The sequence below is a fragment of the Lynx canadensis genome, chromosome B3, assembly GCF_007474595.2.
Source record: "Lynx canadensis isolate LIC74 chromosome B3, mLynCan4.pri.v2, whole genome shotgun sequence".
NCBI lineage: Eukaryota > Metazoa > Chordata > Mammalia > Carnivora > Felidae > Lynx > Lynx canadensis.
Genome location: NC_044308.2, coordinates 73637993 through 73662453, shown reverse-complemented (window position 1 = coordinate 73662453; position 24461 = coordinate 73637993). Strand labels below are relative to the sequence as shown.

Sequence of the window (24461 nt, the reverse complement as noted above, 5' to 3'; positions counted from 1 at the left end):
AAATAATTTTAGTTTAGATTTATAGTGTGGTCTGCTATATTGCTTCTTGCTGTTTTTTTCAAAGTACTTTACAATTATAAATAGATATCATTGCTCTCACCATAAGGCAGCAGTTCCTGGGTGAAATTCTTCATGGAAGCCAAGACACAATATCAACATGATAAGTTGGTAATTTCTTTTTTTCTTTTTTTTAAAGTTTTTTTTTTTTTAACATTTATTTAGTTTTGAGAGCGAGAGAGAGACAGAGCGTGAGCAGGGGGAGGAGGAGAGAGAGAGGGAGACACAGAATCTGAAGCAGACTCCAGACTCTGAGTAATCAGCACAGAGCACGACTGGGGCTTGAACTCACAAACTGTGAGTTCATGACCTGAGCCAAAGTCGGTCGCTCAACTGACTGAGCCACCCAGGGGCCCCAGTTGGTCATTTCTTAACATCAACACTCTGTTTTGTGATCAGAGAGGTCTTGATAGCTCTTCATTCCTTCCCCGAGCTGTCTTTCAGATAATTTATGCATGCAAAAAATACTAGAAGCTGTGAAAGGCTCCATCCTACTAGATTTTGTGTCATTCTTTCCTGGGTCCAGAGAGGGAGTCATTTTCATCCTGCCTTAGCTAACACAGAATAGAGCTGTGAACAGTAAGGCTACTACCTCTTCCTGGTGATTCTGTTTCACCTATGCTCTTCACAGCTCACAATTCTACTAAATGAACCTCTTTTCCATTATTCTTAATTCTTTCCATTCCCCTCCCCCAGCCGCGCATTTCCTTCTACTTTCAGAAACTTGAAGACAAGGTCCCTACAACCTTCTCTCCTGTATCCTCAAATGATCCAGATATAAATATTTTAGCACAGTCGCCTGTGTATTTCTGAGGAAGTGTCTGCACAACCGGTCCCTTATTTATAAAGCTCACAAATGCTGTATGACCTGTAATGCTATACCAGCTAATGATCTCTCCCAGAACAGTTGACATGGAAGGATTTTACTTCCACTTCTCACAAGGAGAAAGATGGAGAATGAGAGACGATTACAAAGCAGAATATTTTAATCCATCTTCTCGGTGATCTTTGGGGGCTGTGTGCTAATATTTAAATTGAAGAGGAGGGAGGAGACGGACTGAGGATGGAGAGAAGCCGAGGAGATGGGGGCGGAGCTAGCTCAGCCTATAAAACCCCATGCTAAAAGGGAAGCACATTCGTGTGTGCCAGGGCCACTCTCCCGTAACCTAGAGAGATGGGGCAGTCTGTGCCGTGAGGACGGAGCTTGGAAGAAAGAAAACAAGGACAGGAAAACAAACGAGACATAAGAGGACATCTGGAGAAAGCGGAAGACAGAAGACAGGGAGGGGAAAACAAACCCACAGCAGGTGGAAACAAGATCTAGAGCAAACCGGTCTGGTCCACAGTTGTTTTTCTGGAAGAGAAAAAAGTACCGGAGGACTGAGGACTGCCTTTTTTTCCTTCAGTTAATGAAAACTCTTATCTTCATCATAAAAGAAAAGGCTAAGGGGAGGTAAAGACAATCTTTGTTTTCTTGGGGGCAGAGCTGAATGAAACCCAGATTAGCTCTTTGAAGCGGCTAAAATAAGCCACTGCCTGGTACACATTGCAGAACCATTCTGGTCTCTGAAGATCTACATCCCCTTCAGGAAAATTCCAGCTGGAGTAGCTGGCACAGTTCTATTTTTATATTTAAATATCTATGTCTCTTTTCCCCCCACTTTTAACAACCCTTTCCTTGTTTGTAAGCACGAGTGACAAGAAAGTGTCAATACGGAATAGGAAGATTTTCAGTTTTTTCTTTTATCTGCCTGAGTCTTTTTTAAGAGGGTAGGAGTGGTCCTTATTTCAGAAAAGGACATTTCAATTTGAAAGACAATCTCTTAAAATATATTTACACCCACACATATTTAGAAAGAGAGATACCTTTCGGAGGTTGAAATCCAATGGGAAAGATGGAAAAAGGAGCCAGGCACCGAAACAACACTGAAAAGAACCACCCAGGTGGGAGCAAATCGGATACCACCCCGGAGTCTGGTTCTGGAGGGGGCGGAGTAGCCCTGAAGAAAGAGATTGGATTGGTCAGTGCTTGTGGTATCATTGTAGGTGAGTCCAATTTCCTTTCCCATCCACCACTCCTCCCCTTCTCTGGTGGTCCTCTTGTGGAACCTATGCCCCCTCTAAAGTGCTATTTTTGCTTCCTACTCCCTTAGAAAAGGATTGTCATTCACCTGTGCTGTAACCCATCCCCAGTGGTCATATTTGATGGGTCTAGGGTCTAGGAAGCTGTGTATGTCTTGCATCTCTTCCTTCAAAGCAGGCTGAGCAGTTCTGTCCACTGTTCATAGAATGGAGCAAAGAGGGTTCACACACCTGGCTGATGGTCAGCATTGCCTGGGAGCTTGTTGAAAATACAAGTCTTCTGGCTCCACACTTGAAGGTTCTGATCCAGTTGGCTTAAAGTGGGGCTAGGGAACCTGAATTTTTAACAGGGTTTCATGCAGCCATCTCTTTAGCAGGTTGGGGACTGTCTTGAGACATATTTAGTAGATGTTTGGTTGTTTTATGTCCTATGAAACATAGGGGGCCTAGGGAATGGATAATAAAAATGGCTACAACAGCGCTAATAATACCTTGCCTTCCTATAGCTTTTTTCATCTTATGCAGCACTTTCACTTTGTAAAGTAGATGTGATGGGGCTGTTATTCCCATTTCACAGATGAGGAAATAAATTATGGAGAAAGGGAGAGACAGATTGTGCCTCTCTGTAAACAGACAGTTTGCAGTTTCTCTAGTTGCCTGTGAGTCTGCCCACCTCCTAACATTCATGGAAGACCTTATGAGGCTCTCAAAGAATGACTAGAACGTGGAGTCAAGGAGGAACCGATGGTTAAAATGGGTCCCAGCTGGAAGACTTTGACTTTGAGGCTGGGGGGCCTGAGTGTTCCTGAGAGTGCCAGTATAGGCCACTCCAACCCCCTAACCGCACACTGCTTGGCAGAGGGTCCCAAATATGGTTCTGTCTCTAGACAACACATCTTCCTCTTTCCAGAGAGGCCCTGGAGATGGATGGGCAATGGCTCATTACTTCGGAGAGTGAGCATTTCTTCTGTTTTTGGTCGAAGGTTTTACAGACTTCCCAGAGAATGGGGTGAGGGATGGTCAGGCCAGATATGTTTGTGTCCTCTCTCCAAAGTTCCTTTTGAACTTTTTTCTATTGCCTTATTGCCCTATTGTCCTACTGCCCATGAATCAGTGTCTCTGGATGAGCCCATATTACATGCACAGAGGCATTTTGGCACCCGAGCAATAATGACATTGGAGAACGCCCTTGAAATCAAATAAAATCAGTATAGTATTCAGATAATCCTCTTCACCTCTACACCCAGACTTCGGTGATCATGTTATCTCCACTCTGTTTTCAAAATGGAATCCCATTCTATCTAATTCTCTTGACTCTGGGAGGTTTTCCAGGCATCTACAGTTAAAAGAAATGTAATGTTATTTTAGAAAATTACAATCATGATCTGAATCTCTCATTACCTTTTCTTTGCTTCTCCTTTATCTCAATTGCTCAAAAAATGAGATCAGCAAAGTACTCAATACGTACAGCACATGCCAATTTATGGTCTATAAATAGCCCAGAGCCTGTTACCTCTTTCACCAGTTTGACTGATAGGATTAAGCATTTTCCTCCTCTTATTCATATGCAGATGTGTACACCTACATGCACACAAGCACAATCAAACCTCTTTCCTGCCTCAGCCTTGCTCACCCACCTCTGTATATGTGCAGGTATTCAAGGGTGGAGGACATTTCTCTATATCCTGAGGTTGTTCTTGTCTCTTTCTTCAACAGGTTTCTAAATGTTGAAGAAATACAATCTTAGTTGGGTAAATATTACTACTGCTTTACCCACAATCTCATAGATTGAGCTTCAGTGTGAAAATAGTCCCAATATTCCCATTGACATTACAGTGACAAGAATAATAACTCTAAGGTAAAGGGAGATCCCAAATAGGTGATTTCAGAGAAATCAGGATATTTTTCCAAAGTGTGAGAATCTTTGTAGAGTTAATAGGCACTATTCTAGCTCCATTTAAACTAGGGTGAGACACAGATTTTCTCTAGGATTATATGGGGGCAAAATTTTTTCTGCTTTTGTCAGAAGGACATCTGCTTCCAGGAAAAAAAATTCTTCTTGCTTCCCCTCCTGCATGGCTGTTGAATTGCAGATATGCTGAGCAGCAGCCCCATTCTCTTCTAGAGGGGTTTCCGAGTGGATGATAGTGATTCAAGTTTTTTCAAGACCAAATGCAAAAATAGAAATGGCCTTTTCCATGCAGAATTCAGTGATCTGGTGTTCAACATCAAGACTGTGGAAGAAGGAAAATTAGAAGGCAAAAAGAGGAAAGAAATTTCCTAAGTGAGTCCGGTGATATGGTATGGGAAAGTAACATCTGCCCCAAATCCAACTATCTCATACCCAATTGACTTCATACAAGCTCATAAAATTTTATTAGCAAGCATCATTGATGATCTAAAGTAGGAATAATAGAATGGTAGGTGTTACAAGAATGTAGACTGAACTAATAGAAACCCATGCCCTAGAGTTACTTATAATCTGACTGGAGAGATGACATTCATATACATTAAACAAATAATGAAATTAATGAAATAGTTGAGTTGTGTAAGAGCTGAATAAGGTCAAAGTTAGGTGAATGGTAGGAAGCACAAGGAGAGAAGTCTCATCCAGCACTAGATTAAGAAACATCTTGAGGATGTTGGAAAAGATGGAATAGAGAAGATGATTCTAGGAGATTTCATAGGTAAAACATTGACAACTAGGGGCAGCTGGGTGGCTCATTCGGTTAAGCGTCCGACTTCGGCTCAGGTCATGATCTCATGGTCCATGAGTTCGAGCCCCGCGTCGGGCTCTGTGCTGACAGCTCAGAGCCTGGAGCCTGCTTCAGATTCTGTGTCTCCCTCTCTCTCTGACCCTCCTCCGTTCATGCTCTGTCTCTCTCTGTCTCAAAAATAAATAAACATTAAAAAAAAGAAACTTTAAAACGTTAACAACTAAACTGTTATTCCCTTGAGCAAAAACAAAAAAAAAAAATGTATCTTCTACATCTCTGAATCTTTAGTGTTTAGCCCTATATGGAACAATAACTCAAATGATTGTTGGACTTTATTGGCTCTTGGGAAAGGTCTGCATATAGTAGTAATAAGAAGTGTTTATCTGAAGGACTGTTGGGAACCTGGCTTGAAAATCTTTAAGCAAGGAATAATTTCATCAACATAGACAATTAGGTTGGGCCATTAAAAAAAAAAAAATTTTTTTTAAAGTAAGCTCTACACTCAACATGGAGCTTGAACTCACAAACCTGAGATTAAGAATTGCATGCTCCACTGGCTGAGCCAGCCAGGCATCCCAGGCCATTTTAATTTTTAATATCACCTTTACCTTAATCTAACCAGTCTATTGTTCTCCATGTACTTGGCTAAGGAAATCTGGTGACAACAGATGAACTTAGATTTCACTATGAATGTGTAGTTCCCCCAAAATCTAAAGAGAGTGTGACACAGCAGCAAAATTCATCTAATGATACAGAAGTTACTGTTAAGAGCTATCTTTTTTTTTTTTTTTAGATTTTACTTTTTAAGCAATTATCTCCATCCAACATGGGGCTCAAACCTACAACCTCAAAATCAAGAGTCGCACGTTCCACTGACTGAATCCCCAAGAGCTATCATTATTAAGCACTTAATATACGCCAGACACTTGTGCAGTTACCCAACATCATTATCCTATTTATCCCTCACCATACCTGGCATGGTAGGCACTTATCTCTTTCTCCAGATAAGGAAATGGAGGCTCAGATGGATAAGCAACTTGTTGAAGATCACATAGCTAAAAAGTATTGAAGGCGAGATTCAAACCTAGAGCTTGTCCCAATTCTGAATTGAACTTTTAAGCATTATTCTCTACTATTTCTACTTTTATGTTCTAAAGGAGTGTTTTCCTTTAGACCCTGGGCAGAGGTCCCTCTTTGTGTGTATATATATATATATATATATATATATATATATATATATATGGGTTTTTTTCTTTTTCTTTTTCTTTTTCTCTTTCTTTCTTTTTCTTCTTTCTTTCTTTCTTTTTGAGAGAGAGAGAGTGCACGCACACATGGAGGAGGGGCAGAAGGAAAGAGAGAGAATCTTAATCAGGCTCCACACCCAGCCTGGAGCCCGCCCTGGGGCTTGATCTCACAACCATGAGGTCGTGACCTGAACTGAAATCAAGAATCAGATGCTCCATGGACTAAGCCACCCAGGCACCCCTGAGATTTTTTTTAAATAGTATTTATTGGGGTTCCTGGCTTGCTCAGTTGGTGGAGCATGCAACTCTTGATCTTGGATTGTGGGTTCAAACCCCACATTGGGTGTAGAGATTACTTAAAAATAAAATCTTTGAAAGAGTAAAGATAAAAGAGTGGTATTTATTGAGCTCTTACTAAATGCCCACAGTTCCTGTGCTATGAGTTTTTATGCATATTACCTTATTTAATCCTAACCATAATCCCATGGAAGTAGATATTATGACTATCTCAATTTTTTTAATTAAAAAAAATTTGTTAATGTTAATTTATATTTGAGAGAAATATAGACAGTGTCGAGTGGGAGAGGGGCAGAAAGACGGGGAGACACAGAATCTGAAGCAGGCTCCAGGCTCTGAGCTGTCAGCACAGAGCCCAATGTGGGGCTCAAACCCATGAACCAAGAGATCATGACCTGAGCTAAAGTGGGATGTTTAACCCACTGAGCCACCCAGGCGCCCCTCTATTTTTAAACATGGGGAATTGAGTCACAGAACTGGTAGGTAATTTGCCAGTGGTCACACAACCGATTACTGAGATGGTCTGACTCCAGGGCCAAAGCTTTTAGCTATTCTTTATTTCTAATCAGTAACAGAGAGAAAAAGGAGTAAGGCCAGTGTGTATTGTGTGGTGGGGGAATGGGCCACGGAAGACCATAACTATGACATCAGAGCATCAGAGCCAGTAAAGACCATGGATGTCTGGTACTGAAAAGGCTGGGGGAAAACATTTTTTTTTTTTTTAAGGCTATTTGTCAACAAAAAAGTGTGGCTATCTGTATAACCATATCAAAATGGCACTAGGCTGATTTGGAAAATTTTCAAGTCCAAAAGATTTTCAGACCCATGTGTTTTATACCACATTAGAAGATTTTATATTTTAGTCTCTAGTATGATGTATTAGCTTTCTAATCCCCCAAATGTCTATTGGATGTTAAACAGAGGGTTGGAGTGTGAAAATTTCTTCTTGAGTTTGCACTACAACTTTTTTAAAAAACATGGAGGGATTAAAATTTGGTTCATTCAGGATGCAAACATGTTTAAAACTCATTGTTCTCAGAGAAAACTCTGAGACAGAAGCCAAGTAGGAGGCTTGTCAAAAGAAACACATCTTGGTTAGTAGAAAAAGGCTTACCCAGCAGTGTAATCATAATAGTAAGTAGCGGGGCGCCTGGGTGGCTCAGTCGGTTGAGCGTCCGACTTCGGCTCAGGTCATGGTCTCACAATCTGTGGGTTCGAGCCCCGCGTCAGGCTCTGTGCTGACAGCTCAGAGCCTGGAGCCTGTTTCCAATCCTGTGTCTCCCTCTCTCTCTGCCCCTCCCCCAGTCTCACTTTGTCTCACTCTGTCTCTCAAAAATAAATAAATATTTAAAAAATAATAATAATAGTCAGTAGCTACCATTTACTGAGCACTACTATGCACTGATAGTAGTATCTTGGTCGGTGCTTTATGAATATACTCTTCTAGGGGCGCCTGGGTGGCTCAGTTGGTTGGGCATCCAACTTCAGCTCAGGTCATGGTCTCGCGGTTTGTGAGTTCAAGCCCCACGTTGGGCTCTGTGCTGGCAGCTCAGAGCCTGGAGCCTGCTTCAGATTCTGTGTCTCCCCCTGTCTCTGCCTCTCCCCCTGTCTCTGCCTCTCCCATGCTCATGCTCTGTCTCTCTCTGTCTCTCAATAATAAATAAACATTAAAAAAATTGTTTTAAATGAATATACTCTTCTAATACCTTGTAATTAGTACTGTCATAAAAAGGAAGGGTTTGAATGAATAAGTGGGCAATGACAGACCCAGGATTCCCCCCATGTCATTGAACTCTGAAGCCATTGGGCTTAACCAAAGCTCTCCACAGCATGTAACATGGGGCAGCTGGGGACAGGGATCCTGTTGCATGCTTCCTGCCTCCAGGAAACACGGAGCTCAAGGAGCAATCTGGTTGAGGCTGCTACTGGCAGGACTATAATATGTTCTCCCAAAGAGCAGAGTTATGCAGATTGAGTGACTAGCAAGAGACTCTTGGGATCAGGAAAAGAAAATAGGAACCCAGAAGGTAAAAAAGTATGTCCAAGAAACAAAACCAAATAGCTCATCTTATTTAGAAAAACAACAGCATCAAAAATACCCTGTACCCAGATCAAATGACCTTCTGGGACAGGCTGGCACCATATATATATCTTTTCTGAATTAAAACAGCTTATTAAAGTGGTGTGGAGGTAAGGGGCATACAGATTGGGGTTTCTCAAATTGCCTGGTTACCAGGGTTTTTGGCTTTCTTCTGAGGGTTAATCCAGCATCACAGCTGCCTATAAAGAAATGCCTCAGGAGATTCTTTCGTTGCTCTTGTTTTGTTGTTAATGTTTGGGGTGATGAGGGAGTGTCAAAAAAGCAGGCATGAGCAAATAATCCCGAGAATATATTCTGAACCCCCAAAATAACAACGATGTAGAGCCCAGGGAACTAGGAATTGTTCCTTTGCAATCTTTAACTCTTGGCTGAGCATATAGAGCAAGAAAGACTATGCTTGCTCCCCTCCCAGAACACGCCTACGGATGAGGCGCCCTGAGTTGCTTCTCTCTGGAGATCTGGAAATGATAAACTGCAGGTTGCTGCTGGGGACAGAAATGGGAGCTGCTGGTTATAGGATTTGAGACTCGTCCATATTTTTAAAAAAATTTTTTTTTCAACGTTTATTTATTTTTGGGACAGAGAGAGACAGAGCATGAACAGGGGAGGGGCAGAGAGAGAGGGAGACACAGAATCGGAAACAGGCTCCAGTCTCTGAGCCATCAGCCCAGAGCCTGATGCGGGGCTCGAACCCACGGACCGCGAGATCGTGACCTGGCTGAAGTTGGACACTTAACCAACTGCGCCACCCAGGCGCCCCGAGACTCGTCCATATTTTAACATTCAGCACTCACCGAGCATATTATATGCTGGATCATGTGCTGAGCACTGGTCAATTTTATTTCTAAGAAGCAAAATTATGCTTCAGGTTTATTTTAAGCTATTTTATTTATAGAATGAATGAAGTTTGAGCTAAGAAGCTTTGTTGATTACATCTCATCCCTCATTCTTTGTCACAGTCACAAGTATTCCCATTGGTTTGCTCCCTACCTTAAATATCCTCAGCATTAGCACTGACGTCACTTCTGGGGAGATGGTTTCACAATATGCCAGAAGATGTTCCAGGCAACCTCACACCACGCTTCATGTGTGAAGGTGGATTATCCAGAGAGGGTACCCTTGCTGCAGAATTATCAGTATACTTTTTTCATCTGTATGTAGATTTTAAAGGTACCTGTTTGTATATCTATGAAATGCATAAATGCTTTAGCTGCTTCTTTAGAGTACAATTCTGCATAGAGTATTTAGAAAGCAGCTAATACACACAGGTCATGTTGCCTTAGAGATAAGGAATCATTTGTTAAGTAGATCCTGATGCTGTAGTAGAAGGGGTATAATGAATTTGTCCATGATTTGTATCAGAGTGTTGTTGAAAGGGAAGAAGCATAAATGATGTAGCAGAAGTGGAGGGGCTTTGAAGAGAGTCTTAGGTTTGCAAGATGCTTGCCTATTTATAAGCTTCATAACCTGCAACAAGTTAATTATCAGTTTACTTACCTGTAGAACAGAAGTTTTTTGTGAAGTATTAAAACAAAGCTGGTATCCTATGATATATATTCAATAAATATTAGTTTCTTTCTCTCCTTGAGCTCCTCCTCCTCCACCACTACCCTTACTTCCCCTCCCACCTCCAGTCCCCTGACACGCACTCATTAATTCTGGTTCAGAAATTTAGGTTGGGAGGTGCCTGGGTGGCTCATTTAGTTGAGCATCCAACTCTCCAACTCTTGATTTCAGCTCAGGTCATGATCCCAGGGTCATGGGATCAAGCCCCGAGTCAGGCTCCACACTCAGCATGGAGCCTGCTTGGGATTCACTCTCTCTCTCAATCTCTCTCTCTCTCTCTCTCTCTCTCTCTCTCTCTCTCTCCCTCTGCCACTCCTCCAGTTCCTGCTTGCTTTCTCTCCCTCCCTCCCTCTCTCTCTCTCTCTCAAATAAAAATAGAAAGAAAGAAATTTAAATTGGACTGATCAGGCAAGAGAAGAACTGGCCAACTCAGTTCAAACCTGACCTGCTTATCAACCAGCCAACGCTTTCCCCTTCCTCTCTGCTGATTTGAGTCTTCTTACTCATCAGCATCCATCTTGTACTTCCCCTCTTCCAGGAAGCTTGTTGTGTGTGGCCCACGCTGGTGGGCCTTTCCATCCTTGGTATCCTGTCATACAGCACAGTTGTTGTCAGCTCCATGTCCACTTACATGCCCTCACTTCATACACTTCCTTGAGGGTAAAGACTCAGTGTTACTCATTTTCACATCCCTGAGTATTCAGCCTGGCACATGGCAAATGCTTAGAAAGTATTTGTTGAATAATAGCAGCCAATTAAAAACAAATCATCCAGGGGCGCCTGGGTGGCGCAGTCGGTTAAGCGTCCGACTTCAGCCAGGTCACGATCTCGCGGTCCGTGAGTTCGAGCCCCGCGTCGGGCTCTGGGCTGATGGCTCAGAGCCTGGAGCCTGTTTCCGATTCTGTGTCTCCCTCTCTCTCTGCCCCTCTCCCGTTCATGCTCTGTCTCTCTCTGTCCCAAAAATAAATAAACGTTGAAAAAAAAAAATAAATAAAGTTTAAAAAAATAAATAAATAAAAACAAATCATCCACTGGAGATATTTCCCAACAATGTAAATATACTTAATGCTACTGAACTGTACATTTTTTTTTTATCAAGAAGGTACCATCTTCAGATTCTTTTTTTTTTTAACGTTTATTTATTTTTGAGACAGAGAGAGACAGAGCATGAATGGGGGAGGGTCAGAGAGAGAGGGAGACACAGAATCTGAAGCAGGCTCCAGGCTCTGAACAGTCAGCACAGAGCCCAACTCACAGGGCTTGAACTCACGGACCGCGAGATCATGACCTGAGCCAAAGTCTGACACTTAACCAATTGAGCCACCCAGGCACCCCTGAACTGTACACTTAAAAATGGTTAAGATGGTAAATATAATGTTATATGTCTTTTACTACAACAAAATATTCTTTAGCTTAAAATTGGGTTATTCCCATGAACAGTAAATGTTTGTGCTTGGCATAAAAAAAAATCATCCAAGTTCCAATCTAAAAGGGATTTTAGGGATTAGCCAGATAATGACAATGAGGCTTGAAGTTAGAACAGTGTTTCTCAACGTCAGCACTGTTACCTTCTGGGCCAGACACTTTTTGGTTGTGGGGGGCTGTCACATGTATTGAAGGATGAATGCTTAACATCAGCCATGGCCTCTACTCACTAGATGCCATAGCACCCCCTCCCCCAGTTGTAACAATCAAGAGTGTCTCTAGTCATTGCCAACTGTCCCCTGGGGCTGGGGGACATGGTGCAAAATTGCCCCTGGATGAGAACCACTGTTGTAGAAAAAACCTGTCTCTGCTAGTGCCTTCTTCCCCAACAAGACAGGGAGATGCTGGAGGTCAGATGTGAATGTTAGTGGGCATATGTGAGGATGCAGCACTCATAGCCCTTCAAGCCAGGATGCTATGCTTTTCAGGGGCTGGTGGGTGGTGGTTGGCTCCGTCTTGTCATTAAAAATCCATGTGTGAACAAGTGCTTCCCAATTACCTTTTAAAGCAAGCATGTACAGAGTGGGTGCTCAATAAATACTTTTTGAGATGCAATTACCTGCTGGCCGCCCACTTACAGCATCTAAAAATTATACCTAGACAGGCAGACAAATGACTCAGAGAATGCTTCATGGTCCTGGCTCTACAGCGCTGTTTTGGAGCCAAGCTTCCAAAGCAAGCCCATTGGATTCTTCTAGATATAGACTCTATCTCTACTGCTATAAATCCTAGCAATTCCTTATATTTGCTAGCATTTTACAGACTATAAAGTGCTCCCACACATACATGACCTCCACCCTCCTTTTTTTTTTTTTTCATATGTGACCTCCCTTGATTCCCATAACAACCTTGTGAGGTAGTCAGGGCAGGAACAATTATTCCCATTCAGCAGGTAAAGGAAAGGGCTGTCAGAAAAATTCAGGTCACACAACTTGTGAGTGGCAAAGCAAGGAATCAATGGTTCCCCCAATTCTGAGCCTTCCGCCCTTTTCATTTTTCAGTAAGGAATCCAAAACAGCAGAGTCCTGCAGCACCTTCCACATGTTTATTCTGCCAGAGACAGCAACTCTGCAGGGCACATGTCAGTCTTGACCTGTTGTCACCCTGATGTAACTATTTGTATGGTCCTAATGGGAAAGTCTATACAGGGTAGGAAACATGGTGAGCTTCCTGCCATGAGGATCAAGGCCCCCAATATACCAGATCCTGCTTCCACACTTCCCCCAGTCCTGAAAATCCTGAGATCTTCTCAGCCAGTTTAAGGAAGAAGCATAAAGAAAGTTCACCTGGCTTTCTCTAAACATTATAGAAATGGACAGAACCTCCAAGCCCTAAGAGGATCTCTGATTAGACTCTAAGACTAGCATGAGCTATTAAGGAAGGCCAAAAGCTTTTGGATTAGAGGGTCTGTTGGGCATTAGAAGTCTGTAATTCCATGCCGTAGGAACTTCTTTGATGCCTACAGCATTCTAGTGTGGACAGGCCTGGATGTGAGTAAGGCCTTAATAGGAGTCACATGAACATTGGCCCACAAGTGGGGAAATCAAGTTATACATGGCAAATGTGGATTTTCTTAATTCCAAATTTTTTTCTGGTGAAGACTTGCCCACTGATATAACCTGGAGTGGTTTGCTTGGCTTTTCTTTGACAGAAGAAGCCAAGTTGGGCCTCATTGTCCAGGCATCCTAGGACTCATTTTTTACCAAAGAAGATCTATATGATAAGGTGATTATATTACTAATTGGGATGGATGAAAGGAAGGATTGAAACCTTGGCTATACCAGATGAATGGGCATCTCATTCTTAAATGGTTTTATAGACAATGAGTCTAAGAGTAAAACAATGGAGAAAAGCATCCCTACAGTAATCAACTTTCTTTCAACCTCTCATCAAGAAAGGTCCATAGTCAAGATAGAAAAGACCTTTCTCACTTCTCCTTTTTCTTTTTTTAATTTTTTTTTTACGTTTATTTATTTTTGAGACAGAGAGAGACAGAGCATGAACAGGGGAGGGGCAGAGAGAGAGAGGGAGACACAGAATCGGGAGCAGGCTCCAGGCTCTGAGCCATCAGCCCAGAGCCTGACGCAGAGCTTGAACCCACGGACTGCGAGATCGTGACCTGAGCTGAAGTCAGACGCTCAACCAACTGAGCCACCCAGGCGCCCCTCCACTTCTCCTTTTTCAAAGCCACTCCAGAAAAAACACATTTGGACAGGGTCCAAGTGTAAAAGCCCTCCAGTTAAAGTCTCTATTTTGCAATTTCTAGAGGAGAGGCCCTGTAGAATAGTGGAGGAAACCCAGGCTGGGAGTCCAAGGACTTGGACTGCTTATGCAGTCCTTGCTGCCTATGCAATATGTGACTTTGGTCAAGTCTCCTCGCCTCTCTAAAACTCAGTCTTAGCAAAGGTAAATATAAATGATAGTACCTGCCCTGTGCACCTAAGAAAGTAGTTCTGAGAATCAAATAAAGTAATGGATGTGAACACTTTGTAAATCACCATCGAAGGTGGTACAGTAGAAAGAAGGAATCAGATCTGTGTTCTAATTCCTTAATAAGCATCTTATCTTAATAAGTATCATCTTAGTAAAGCTGACTATTTCCTGGGAAAAGCTTGAGGCTGTGTGACAGAAGATTTAGGTTCTAATCCAGTTACTACTAACCTACTCTGTGATTTAGGCAAATAACTACCTCTCTGGGTCTCAGTTTCTTCATCCATAAAATAGGGATAGTAATACCTCTCTCATTTTTTCCCATTTGGAAAATGGGAGTAATAGTTGCCCTATTTTCTTCCCCTATAAATTGGAGACAGTAATAATAGCCAGATCACTCTCTTCAGCAGTGAAAGAAGTGGGTTGCTTTACTCATTTGCCTAAAAAACACAATTGACCTACTTTACAGGATTTGGAGGTTCCAAAGAAACGTGTACATTAAATTGTTCTGTGGACATAAGTTCTAGATGAATGTCTGACATCATTCATTCAGTAAACATTTATGGAGTGTCTACTGTGTGACACTTTACAAGTGAGAGGATGCAGTAAATAGTAGGCATTACTCTTGACTAAATGTAATGTGAATGTTCTTTCAGCTTCAGAACACAGCTCTGTGTAACATTCCTTCCCCTGCAGAAGCTCCAGAGGCCACTAAGGTGGAGGAAAAGTTATCTGATTCTGGTTTTCTAGGTAGCGGCTTCCTAGAATCAGAGAGACATTCTTCTTCTTCCTGTTCTCTAGCACTCTGTTTTGGCTAGCATAATTTTTTTTTTTTTAAGCTTATATCTTTGTAATTTTAGTTTGGTCAAAGTTAAGATTTCAGGGCAGGGGGTAGAGTCAAATTTTTATAAAGTAAAGACTCTTGTCCCAATGTCAACCCATTATGACCCTCACCATCACCTCAGCAGCTCCACAGAAGGATATGTTATCCAAGAATAAGGAGACACAGTTAAGTGATCAGACTCGCAAAGGGCTGTTGGTGTTGCACATCCCATTTTCCAGCAGCTGCCTGCCTCTGGAATGAGAAAAGGAGCACACACTCTGGAAATGCCAGAACAAAGGCTGGAGAACAGAAATGCTTACAGATCCCCACTGCAGTATTTGTTTTCCAAGAATCCTTGGTGGAACATTGACACTTAATTCCTGAGAAGACGGAATCTCTTTGATAACGTTCACTCCCACTTCCTCCTTGTGACAGCCATTCCTGGCTCTGAGAAACACCTACCCATTCCTTTCCAGCACCTTAAAGACCAAAGTCAAACCTTGTTTTTCTCCTGTATTGATTATTTTTCTAACCCCTTGAACTAGTTTTATAACTCTAGCTGTATTACTCTCCTCTTGGCTGGCTTTGAAATGCCCTACAAATTACTTTTCTGATAAATTCCTGCTAGGCAAGGAGTTTACTATCACTTTTCAGCATTGTTAGCAACCCCATCCCTTGTTCTCAACTCCCGGCACTTGGTGTCTTTCAGGGGACAGGAGCACGTTACGTTTGGCAACTTAAGGGTCACTTGCTAGGGTAACTGTGTTCTGAGTCTTAGCACACTACCAGAAGGCCTTCTAGCCTCCACTAGCCTAACCTTCGTGCAAAACACATATGGAGACTGGTGGAGGAGAGAGGGAGGCTGTTCCTATCACGTAGGACTTTAAGTAAATGTACAAGAAAAGGAAAAGTCTTTAAGAACTAATGGGGCCCAAAATCTCATTTTTCTATCTCTCTTTGCCTGATGTTTAGATCACAAAGCTGAACATAAGGGATTGTTACTTCTTTTAGCTTCATCTGTATATTTAGCCCGGTTCTGTTGGGATAGACTATCTGCACAGAAGCAAGGCAAGTTTGAGACAAATGTGCTTCCTTACCATCTGAATCTAGCTGCAGACGCTGTATATCAGTCTCACGGTTGCTGCTGTCATACCTGCCTAGACCCCTTTCCTCTCCCATTAGTCATCTGAAGCTGCAATTTTTTAGTGTGAAAAGCATTCTTTATCCAAGAGGAATAAGATGTATTATTTAAAAAAAATTTGTTTTAATGTTTATTTATTTTCGAGACAGAGAGCATGAACGGGGGAGGGGCAGAGAGAGAGAGCGAGACACAGAATCCGAAGCAGGCTCCAGGCTCTGAGCTGTCAGCACAGAACCTGATGTGGGGCTCGAACTCATGAACTGTGAGATCATGACCTGAGCTGAAGTCAGATGCTCAACCGACGGAGCCACCCAGGGGCCCCAAAGATGTATTATTTTTAGAATGTGACTATTCACTGAAATAGAATGTTCCCTTTCACTGAAATAACCAGATGCATGAATTTTGGTTTAGATGTGAAAGTTCCAGGACTGGACTGAGGTTGAGTTGTGGTTGAGATCTGAAAGTCGTTTTTGAAAGTTGAATGTAAAATCTCATACTCTGCATCTTGTTCAGCCCAGATATGGTTCCAAACCCCCTAAGAGAGGTGGTGGGAGTTTCAGATGTCCTCAGAACATTGTCAAACCAAGCTGGCCTCATAATACTCCAGTTCTGATTTTCTACCTGCATTCACTTAGTCTCTGATTCTTCCCTCAGCCCTCAAAGAGCTTTCTTTCAAAGAACCTGTGCAGTGCACCCTGATCACCTTGAATCACAAGAAGTAGAGGAAAGCTTGGGATGGAGCATGTCAGGAGCTCCCCCCACCCATCTGTTCCTCCCCTGCCCAATATACACATCCCAGTAGCCAACTATTCAGTCCTTGCTACCCGTCTCACCTCTCAGGAGAAAGCTGGCCTTTCTGCACACAGAAGCAGAAATAGATTAGTGGAAAATGCACTGGATTAAGCATCAGGAGACTGGCTTCTAGATCCAATTTTACCCATCAGTAGCCGTGGAATTTGGAAAAAGTCACTTAACCCCTCGATGTCTTAGCCTTTTTGTAAAATAAAGAGAGAAATACCTATTCTTCCTCTTCTTCCTGAATTTCGTAAGGTTTTTGTGAGGGTCGCATGAAACAATGGAGGGGAACGACCTTTGGAAGAATATAGTGCTGAACCTTTGCACGTATTGCACTCCTACAAACCACTTCCAAGCTACTAGGACTGTTTTTATAGGGTTATTTCATATTTCTTACCAAGGGTGGGGCTGTCATGTCTGGGGTAAAAGCCAGCCTCTAGAAGTGCTATCGATGCTCCTGGGTCTTAAAAAACCCCAGGCATGGGGTATGACCACAATCTATACAAAATTTATGGCCCTTAGGCTCATTTTTGAAGCTTTCTACCCTGCAGATTGTCTCTGGGAATAGATTGCTTTTCCAGTCCTGCCGTTTCCAGTTAGTCTTAAGATTTCTGTTGCCTCGAGTAGCCCAGTAAGAGGGTCTTAAAGTTCAATACCTGAGCCACTACTTGCTACCATGTAGACTTGGACAATGCACTTGATATCTCTGAGACTCAGTTTCCTCCTCTGTAAAATGGATAAAATTATATCTGACTCCATAGGGGTATCCTGAGGACCAAAGGAGACATGTAAATTATTACTAGACACGCCTGCCTGAAGGTGTGTTCCAAAGGCATTTTAGGATCAAACCAGAGATGAGACCACTGCTGCAAATGCCGGTCTTGCCAATTGTGCTGACTCCACTGTCTTCCCTGACAACCTTGGTGCCTCCTGCAGGGAACATCATTGGCTCTGGGATCTTCGTCTCGCCAAAAGGTGTGCTGGAGAACGCCGGCTCTGTGGGCCTTGCTCTCATTGTCTGGATTGTGACTGGTCTCATCACAGCTGTGGGAGCCCTGTGCTATGCTGAGCTTGGTGTCACCATCCCCAAATCTGGAGGTGACTACTCCTACGTCAAGGACATCTTTGGAGGACTAGCTGGGTAAGAGGACCCACAAAGGCCTGTGTTGTCTAGAAGCCAAGGCCAGTGGTTTCCAGTGTGCCTAGGAGAGCTAAAGAATAGGATTCCTCTTTTGCTTCCCTGTCATGGTCACTAATGTAGCTGTGTGTCCCCTTGATTCTTCTGAGGATGGCAGAAGAACCAGGTTGTAGTTTTTACCTCTTTGTTGATTTCAGTGGGCAAGATTCTATGAGTGGTAACAAATTGGGCTTTATGACAACTCTGACCATAGACTCACAGAGAAAGCACATCACAAAACAAAGCCCTTTTGTTTTACAAATTAGAGTGACCACCTAAGAAATGGGGTACCCTCTTCTCACACTATCAAGGATGAGGCCTCCCAGCAGAGTCAGCCCCTGATCTTGAATTTCCTCAGCTTCTGCAGCCCTGCTACTGAGGAGCTGAACCCTTACCAGGGGGCCAAGAATGTGGAGGGCACTTTCTCCTCATGCCCCCACTCAGTGCCGCCCCTGGCAGTTGCTTAAAGTGGCCACACCCTAAGCATGTCCTGGCTGTCAGAATTCTCAGGTTGCCTATTTTATTTTCCACCACTGGATTCTAGGAGCCAGGGCTCAGAGAAGAGATGATAAAAGGAGAGGGGAGAGAGAAGAATGCCGAGACATGTGTTCGCACTAGCAGACACTTAGCTCCTCGTCGTCAAACCACTTTATTGTCATTGCAGAGGGCCAACTGTCTCATTGAGCAGGGGTTGGGGTCCTCAGCATCCCTGAAAATGAAAAGGAAACGTACCCCTTTAGCCCACCCACCTCTACTGCCCAGTGACTTGCCCAGGTTTCTTTTGATGACTCCTGAATCCCTGCCATGCATGTCATTGGGGTGGGAGTCTCTGTGGCTGTCTTGGGTCAAGTTCTGTCCTGTTCCCCCTTCAGGTTCCTGAGGCTTTGGATTGCGGTGCTGGTGATCTACCCCACCAACCAGGCTGTCATCGCCCTCACCTTCTCCAACTATGTGCTGCAGCCTCTCTTCCCCACCTGCTTCCCCCCAGAGTCTGGCCTTCGACTCCTGGCTGCCATCTGCTTATGTAAGTGCCATCTGGGCCTTGCTCCTAGGACGGCCTCTTTTGGCCTTCCTGGTGGTCCGCTTGTCTCTGATTCTCCTTCCTCTCCCTCTTTCTTTCCTTCCCTCCTTTATTTCCACGCCCCCCCCCCATTACTTTTCCAACATGTGTGCCTTGGATGAATTGATTATGCATATAATTATCTGGTGTTAAAAAAGAAGAAACTAGGGTGCCTGGGGTGGCTCAGTCGGTTGAGCATCTGACCGGCTCAGGTCATGATCTCATAGCTCGTGAGTTCGAGCCCTGCGTCGGGCTGTGCTGACAGCTCAAAGCCTGGAGCCTCCTTCAGATTCTGTGTCTTCATCTCTCTCTGCCCCTCCCTCACTCATGTTCTGTGTGTGTGTGTGTGTCTCTCACATTAAAAAATTTTCAAAAAAAAAAAAAAGAAGAAGAAGAAGAAGGAGAAACGTAAATAGCTGCTCAGGGGCACAGTAATTTTCACCAGCAAGGTTCTTTACATCATACACAGCACTTTCACCTATATTATCTGATCTGAGCCTCATGACAAATCCATGAGGTAAGCGGGGCCAATATTATCACTTTCCTAGAGCAGGTAAGTACAAGAGCCAGGCAAATGAATACTCAAGGTGGCAGGCCCTGAGTGGAGCCCAGATCTCCTAATTCCTTCTCTTTCCAGCACATACACTGTGGAGGCTCCCTGATGCTTGTAGGAAGATTTTTTTTCTGGCTTCATCCATCTCTACCTCAATCTGCCAGTTCACAGCTTAAAACTCTTTGGGAGGAGAGTATAAAGCTGTGAGTTGGGAGAAAATAAGTGCATTGTCTATGGTCTCTACACTTAATATGCTTTCTACCTAACTGGGGAGAAGAGCCGCAGAAACAGATTCTGTAGTAAGGATTCAGTTTCAGTAAAATTTCAGAGAAGGGGCAGGGGTGCTCGGGTGGCTCAGTCCATTAAGTGTCTGACTGCTGCTCAGGTCATGATCTCATGGTTCATGAGTTCGTGAGTTCAAGCCCCAGAGTTTGCTTCAGATCCTCTGTCTTCCTTTCTCTCTGCCCCCACCCTGTTCTCTCTCTCTCTCTCAAAAATAAACATTTTTTAAAAATTCAGAGAAGAAGGAAAGATGTTTGTGAGCTGGAATAGGTTAGAGATTTGTGTAGAGAAATTCTGCAACTCATATTTTTAGGAAGTCTCAGGGATCTCAATAGATTGAGATATTTTATATATTTTAACCAAAAACTAATTTTTAAAGAAAATATTTGGATTTTTTCCAGGCTCCACTTTTTGGAATTAACATGATCCCTGCCTTCTCGTACCTTTCAACACACATACACTTAGCTGACGGCAGTGACCATCTGGGCCACACTTTTTCCCAGATCTTGATGTTTTCCCTCTGTCAGGCTGGTGGGAAAGAAGAGGAGGGGTCACTTGCCCACCCCGAGGCCTCTCACAGGGGTAGTCTCCTTGGCAAGCATGCCCTCTTTGGCAGTGGTATACAGCTCTAGGAGAGACCCCTACCATCCAAGCAGGTGGTACTATGGGGCCAAGATACTTATTTGGGGTATATTCCCTGTGCTTGGTCAGGCCTGCTCATGGCCCTAGAGGCAAAGGAATGTGGACTCCAGAACCAGGTTGCCTGAGGCTGCATCTCTGCACCACTTTCTAATTGTGGCAAGTGCTTGGCAAAGTTCCCCACCCCACCCTGCTGTGAGATGGAGGTTGTAATCCTGCCTGCACAGGAGGTCATGGTTGTAAGGATTGCATGAGATAATAAATGTTCTTAGCACAGGGTCACGTAGTCACTGAGGGTGGTCATTCAGTCCTTGCTTGCTAGCTGGATCCAGAGCTGGGAGAAGTGTAGGGAGGGGGAAGGTGGCGTGGGAATGCAGGAAGAGTTGCTATTTCTGCTATCAGACAGGTTAATGGAGGTAGGAAGGAGGACCACATAAGTGCTGGCCACTGCTATTTCAGTGTCTCGTGCACACAGCCTCGGCTTCCTTTTTCCTGCTGATACTGCTAAAGTATCTCAGACAGGAGGCCACCCTTACTCTCCAACAAGAAATTGACAACCATGAGACTGGTCACTCTGTCCCCGCAGAGAAAAACCAGGCCACACAGTGGAGTTGCCTTGGCAGCTGACCCCACAGCCTCCTTTGCCTTCCCCCAAACTGCCAAGGGTAGCTGATCCCTTGTGCCAAGACCCTCTGCAGTTGTATAGCCCCATAGATACCCCCTCAGGTCAGACAAGGTTATCTCCTGCCTATAGCCCAGCTCTGGAAAGACAGTTGTGCATTGTCCCCTCCACAGCCCACTCCTCAACTGGACGCTGCTAGCACCAAGCCAAGGAGGAATTTAGAAACTCTGATGACAAAATGACAAAGTCCTCTCCTCTCCTAACTCCTGCCATTAAAGGTTCAATAAAGCTTATCTGACCTGTCCTCTGCCTCCTAAGTAGAACTGCAGGGAGATTATCTCCAACTTAACATTGGTCAATCTTGTTCTCCAGAGACAGGAATTTTTCATTGTCCTTGAGCTAGGTATTCAAGTACTTTTTCACCTTCATAAGCAGAAAAATCTAAAACCCAAACTTATTTCTCCTTATTTCTTTTGGCAGAAATGGAAAATAGCTCCTTACCTAACCCCTTGTGCTACCCACTTCTTCCCAAATGTGAAGGCCATGTGGAGCCCATGACCCCTCTCCCGGCAGGGGTGTACGTGCAGACATAGCCACACACTCACATTTTCTCACCAGATGCTACCAGCTGCTTTGAGTCTGTGCAAAGAAAGTTCTGTTTTCCGGTTTGTTGAATACTTTTTTTTTCTTCTGTTTTTGGAATCCACTTCTATAGGCCCTCTAATCATCTCTTAAGGTATTCAGTGAAAAAGGAACCAACTGTCCAGAAGGCTTGATGGATGCTACTTTCCTTAAATGCTATTATCTTTTATTCCAGCACCCTGTCCTCTTTGCAGGTGCCAGGCAAGCCAGCTGTGTAAAAATAGGCCCAGTGTTCTTTGGCAGTAGAGCCAAGAGTGGCCCAGTCTAGTCAGGTTTTTGAGAGAATCAGTAGAAAGTTTGGGATGGTCTGAATGTACTGAAATTAAAAGTTCTGCTTTCTGCTGTGTCATTTTGGTATACTGATGACAGGCCTAACCCACTGTAGGATGAGAATTTTTAAGGCCACCCTCTGTGAAGAGGTATATCATGGAGGGAGCAGGAAGACTGGGTGGGGAGCCTGGCAGGGAGACCCCATGGGCCCCTGGCTGGAGTTGGCCGTGGGAGGGAAGAGATGAAGTCAAGTCTGGTTCTGTGTTGGGGCCAAAATAGATCAGATGAGAAATGGCGGTGGGACAGCCAGTTGGAGGTAGAGAGAACCTGCTGTAACTGGCTTGCCTGCTAGGAGCCTGGCAGGTTGGGGGTGGGGGGTGGGGAGGGAGAAGGAACTGCAGAGCTGGATCTGCTTATGCAACTGCAGCTGCCACTATGAGTTATTCTATTATGTAGGTCAAAGCTGATTATTCACTGCTGAGTCAGCAGAATATCCCTTGCCACCAGGCAGTAAGAAAAAAAGAATGTATTTTACATTCTAATTAAATGAAAAGCCTTTCTCCCTTCTCTAGAGTGGGAGGAAGGACTTAAGAAAGAGAGGGAACAGGAGGTGTTGAAACTTGGCTTTAATGCCTTCTGTGATTTCCTTGAGTGTTTCTCTCTTCTTTCTTTGTCTTTTTACTAATTTATAAATGACTATATTCTCTAGGTAAAAGATTCAAGTAGTTATATAAAGTTGGTCGACTGTGAAAACTTCCCCTTACTGTCACAGTCTTCCCCTGCCCAGTGGCCGTGCTAACAGTTGATAGGTATCTTTCTAATTCTAAATAAAATACATCTCTCCATGTATGTGTCTGGACATATAGACAAACATATTGACAGGTTATTTCTGCAGCTTGCTCTTTTATCATTTAGTTATATCTTTTGGCTATTGCCTGAGTTTCTAGTTATAAACAAAGAGGTCCCATTGACACTGAAGGAGCTTCAGGTGTTCTGGGGTCCCCCATTTGTGCTTCTTGCTTCCTAACACTGGGTTTTCCTTTGGGATCTGTCTCCCTCTCCTCGGGACTGGGCCACCTTTCACTCAAGCAGCTCTTGGTCTCCTTCCTGGCTTTGGGAGCTAGGGTCAGGTCCAGAAGCTGAAGTAGAATTTTTTCTTCTCATTCAAGTACCCTTCCCCCCCTGAATGCCTGTCCTAAAAAAGCTCCTTCTCCTTTCTCACCCTGAGGGGACAAGAGTGCGCTGCATGCATTTCACAAGCAAAAAATGCTTCTTATCTTATTTTCTATCTTTCTACTGAGATTCCTAAGAGGCTAGTCTTTTAGGGCTTCAGATTTCTCCTCCTCCTCATGCTTCTGCTTTTCTCCTTTCCCTCCTTCTCCTCCTCCTTTTTTTCTTCTTTTTCTCTTTCTCCTTCTTTTTCTTCTTCCTTGAGCAGCTTGGAAGAGAAAGAACTTTACTATTTGTGTAACTTTTAACTCTGATTTGCTCTGCAATTCCTCTGTGGAAAGCTTCCAGGTCCTTGATGCAGGATGCTATGATAGATAAACGTGTGTATTGTTTTGCAAGTCTCTTGCAAATTAATACCTTGACATCAGAGGGTTCTAGTCTTTCCTAATTTCTAAATCCCTTAGTCTTGGTTCATTTTCCTTTGAGGTTTCTTTCACATTCTCTAACCCCAAATTTATCTCCATTTACTAAACCTGTTGCCTCAGATGCCTGGACAGCATTGCTTTCTTGCCCTCCTTAATTCCCGGAGTTCTCTGGATGTCTCATAATCCTTATATGTATGAATCCAGACAAACAGACTGCCCAGGTTTAATCCATGTATATCCAGGTTGTCTTCTTTCCCCATACATCGTCTAGCATACAGGCGTTCCTGGGTGGCTCAGTCTGACTCTGGCTCGGGTCATGGTCTCACGGTTCATGGGTTCGAGCCCTGTGTCAGGCTCTGTGTTGACTGCTCAGAGTCCAGAGCCTGCTTCAGATTCTGTGTCTTCCTCTCTCTCTGCCCCTCCCCCGCTCACGCTTTGTTTCTCTCTCTCTCTCTCTCTCAAAAGTGAATAAACGTTAAAAAAAATTTTATTAAAAAATAAATAAATAAGATCTAAATACAGTTGACCCTTGAACAATGGAGGGGTTAGGGATGCTGACTCCCTGAACAATTGAAAATCCACATATAACTTTGACTTCCCAAAAACTTAACTACACTTAGCCTACTATTGACTAGAAGCTTTACCAGTAACATAAACAGCCAATTAACACATATTGTGTATGTTGTATGGATTATATATACTGTATTCTTACAATAAAGTAAGCTAAAAACGTTAAGAAAATCATAATGAAGAGAAAATACATTTACAGTGCTGTGCTGTAACAAATCCACATTTTAGCGGGCCTGTGACGCTCCAACTCATATCGTTCAAGGGTCACCTGCATATTGAAAATCTCTTAATTTTTTACTCAGTTGTCAATTTG

The 24461-nt window shown here is 43.4% G+C and overlaps 1 protein-coding gene across 2 annotated transcripts in view; it reads left to right on the top strand.

Annotated features, from left to right (window-relative positions):
• Nucleotides 1–1178: 1178 nt before the first annotated feature.
• Nucleotides 1179–24461, top strand: part of SLC7A8 (solute carrier family 7 member 8) — a 52384-nt gene continuing 29101 nt past the window's right edge. Inside the window, exons 1-3 of one of the 2 annotated variants that reach the window (XM_030318715.1) lie at nt 1179–2103; nt 17675–17879; nt 18788–18939. In XM_030318715.1, coding sequence (XP_030174575.1) covers nt 1944–2103; nt 17675–17879; nt 18788–18939 — 517 coding nt within the window. In that variant the 5' untranslated portion in view covers nt 1179–1943. The remainder of the gene's footprint in view (nt 2104–17674; nt 17880–18787; nt 18940–24461) is intronic. The other variant, XM_030318716.1, reaches the window with a different exon arrangement.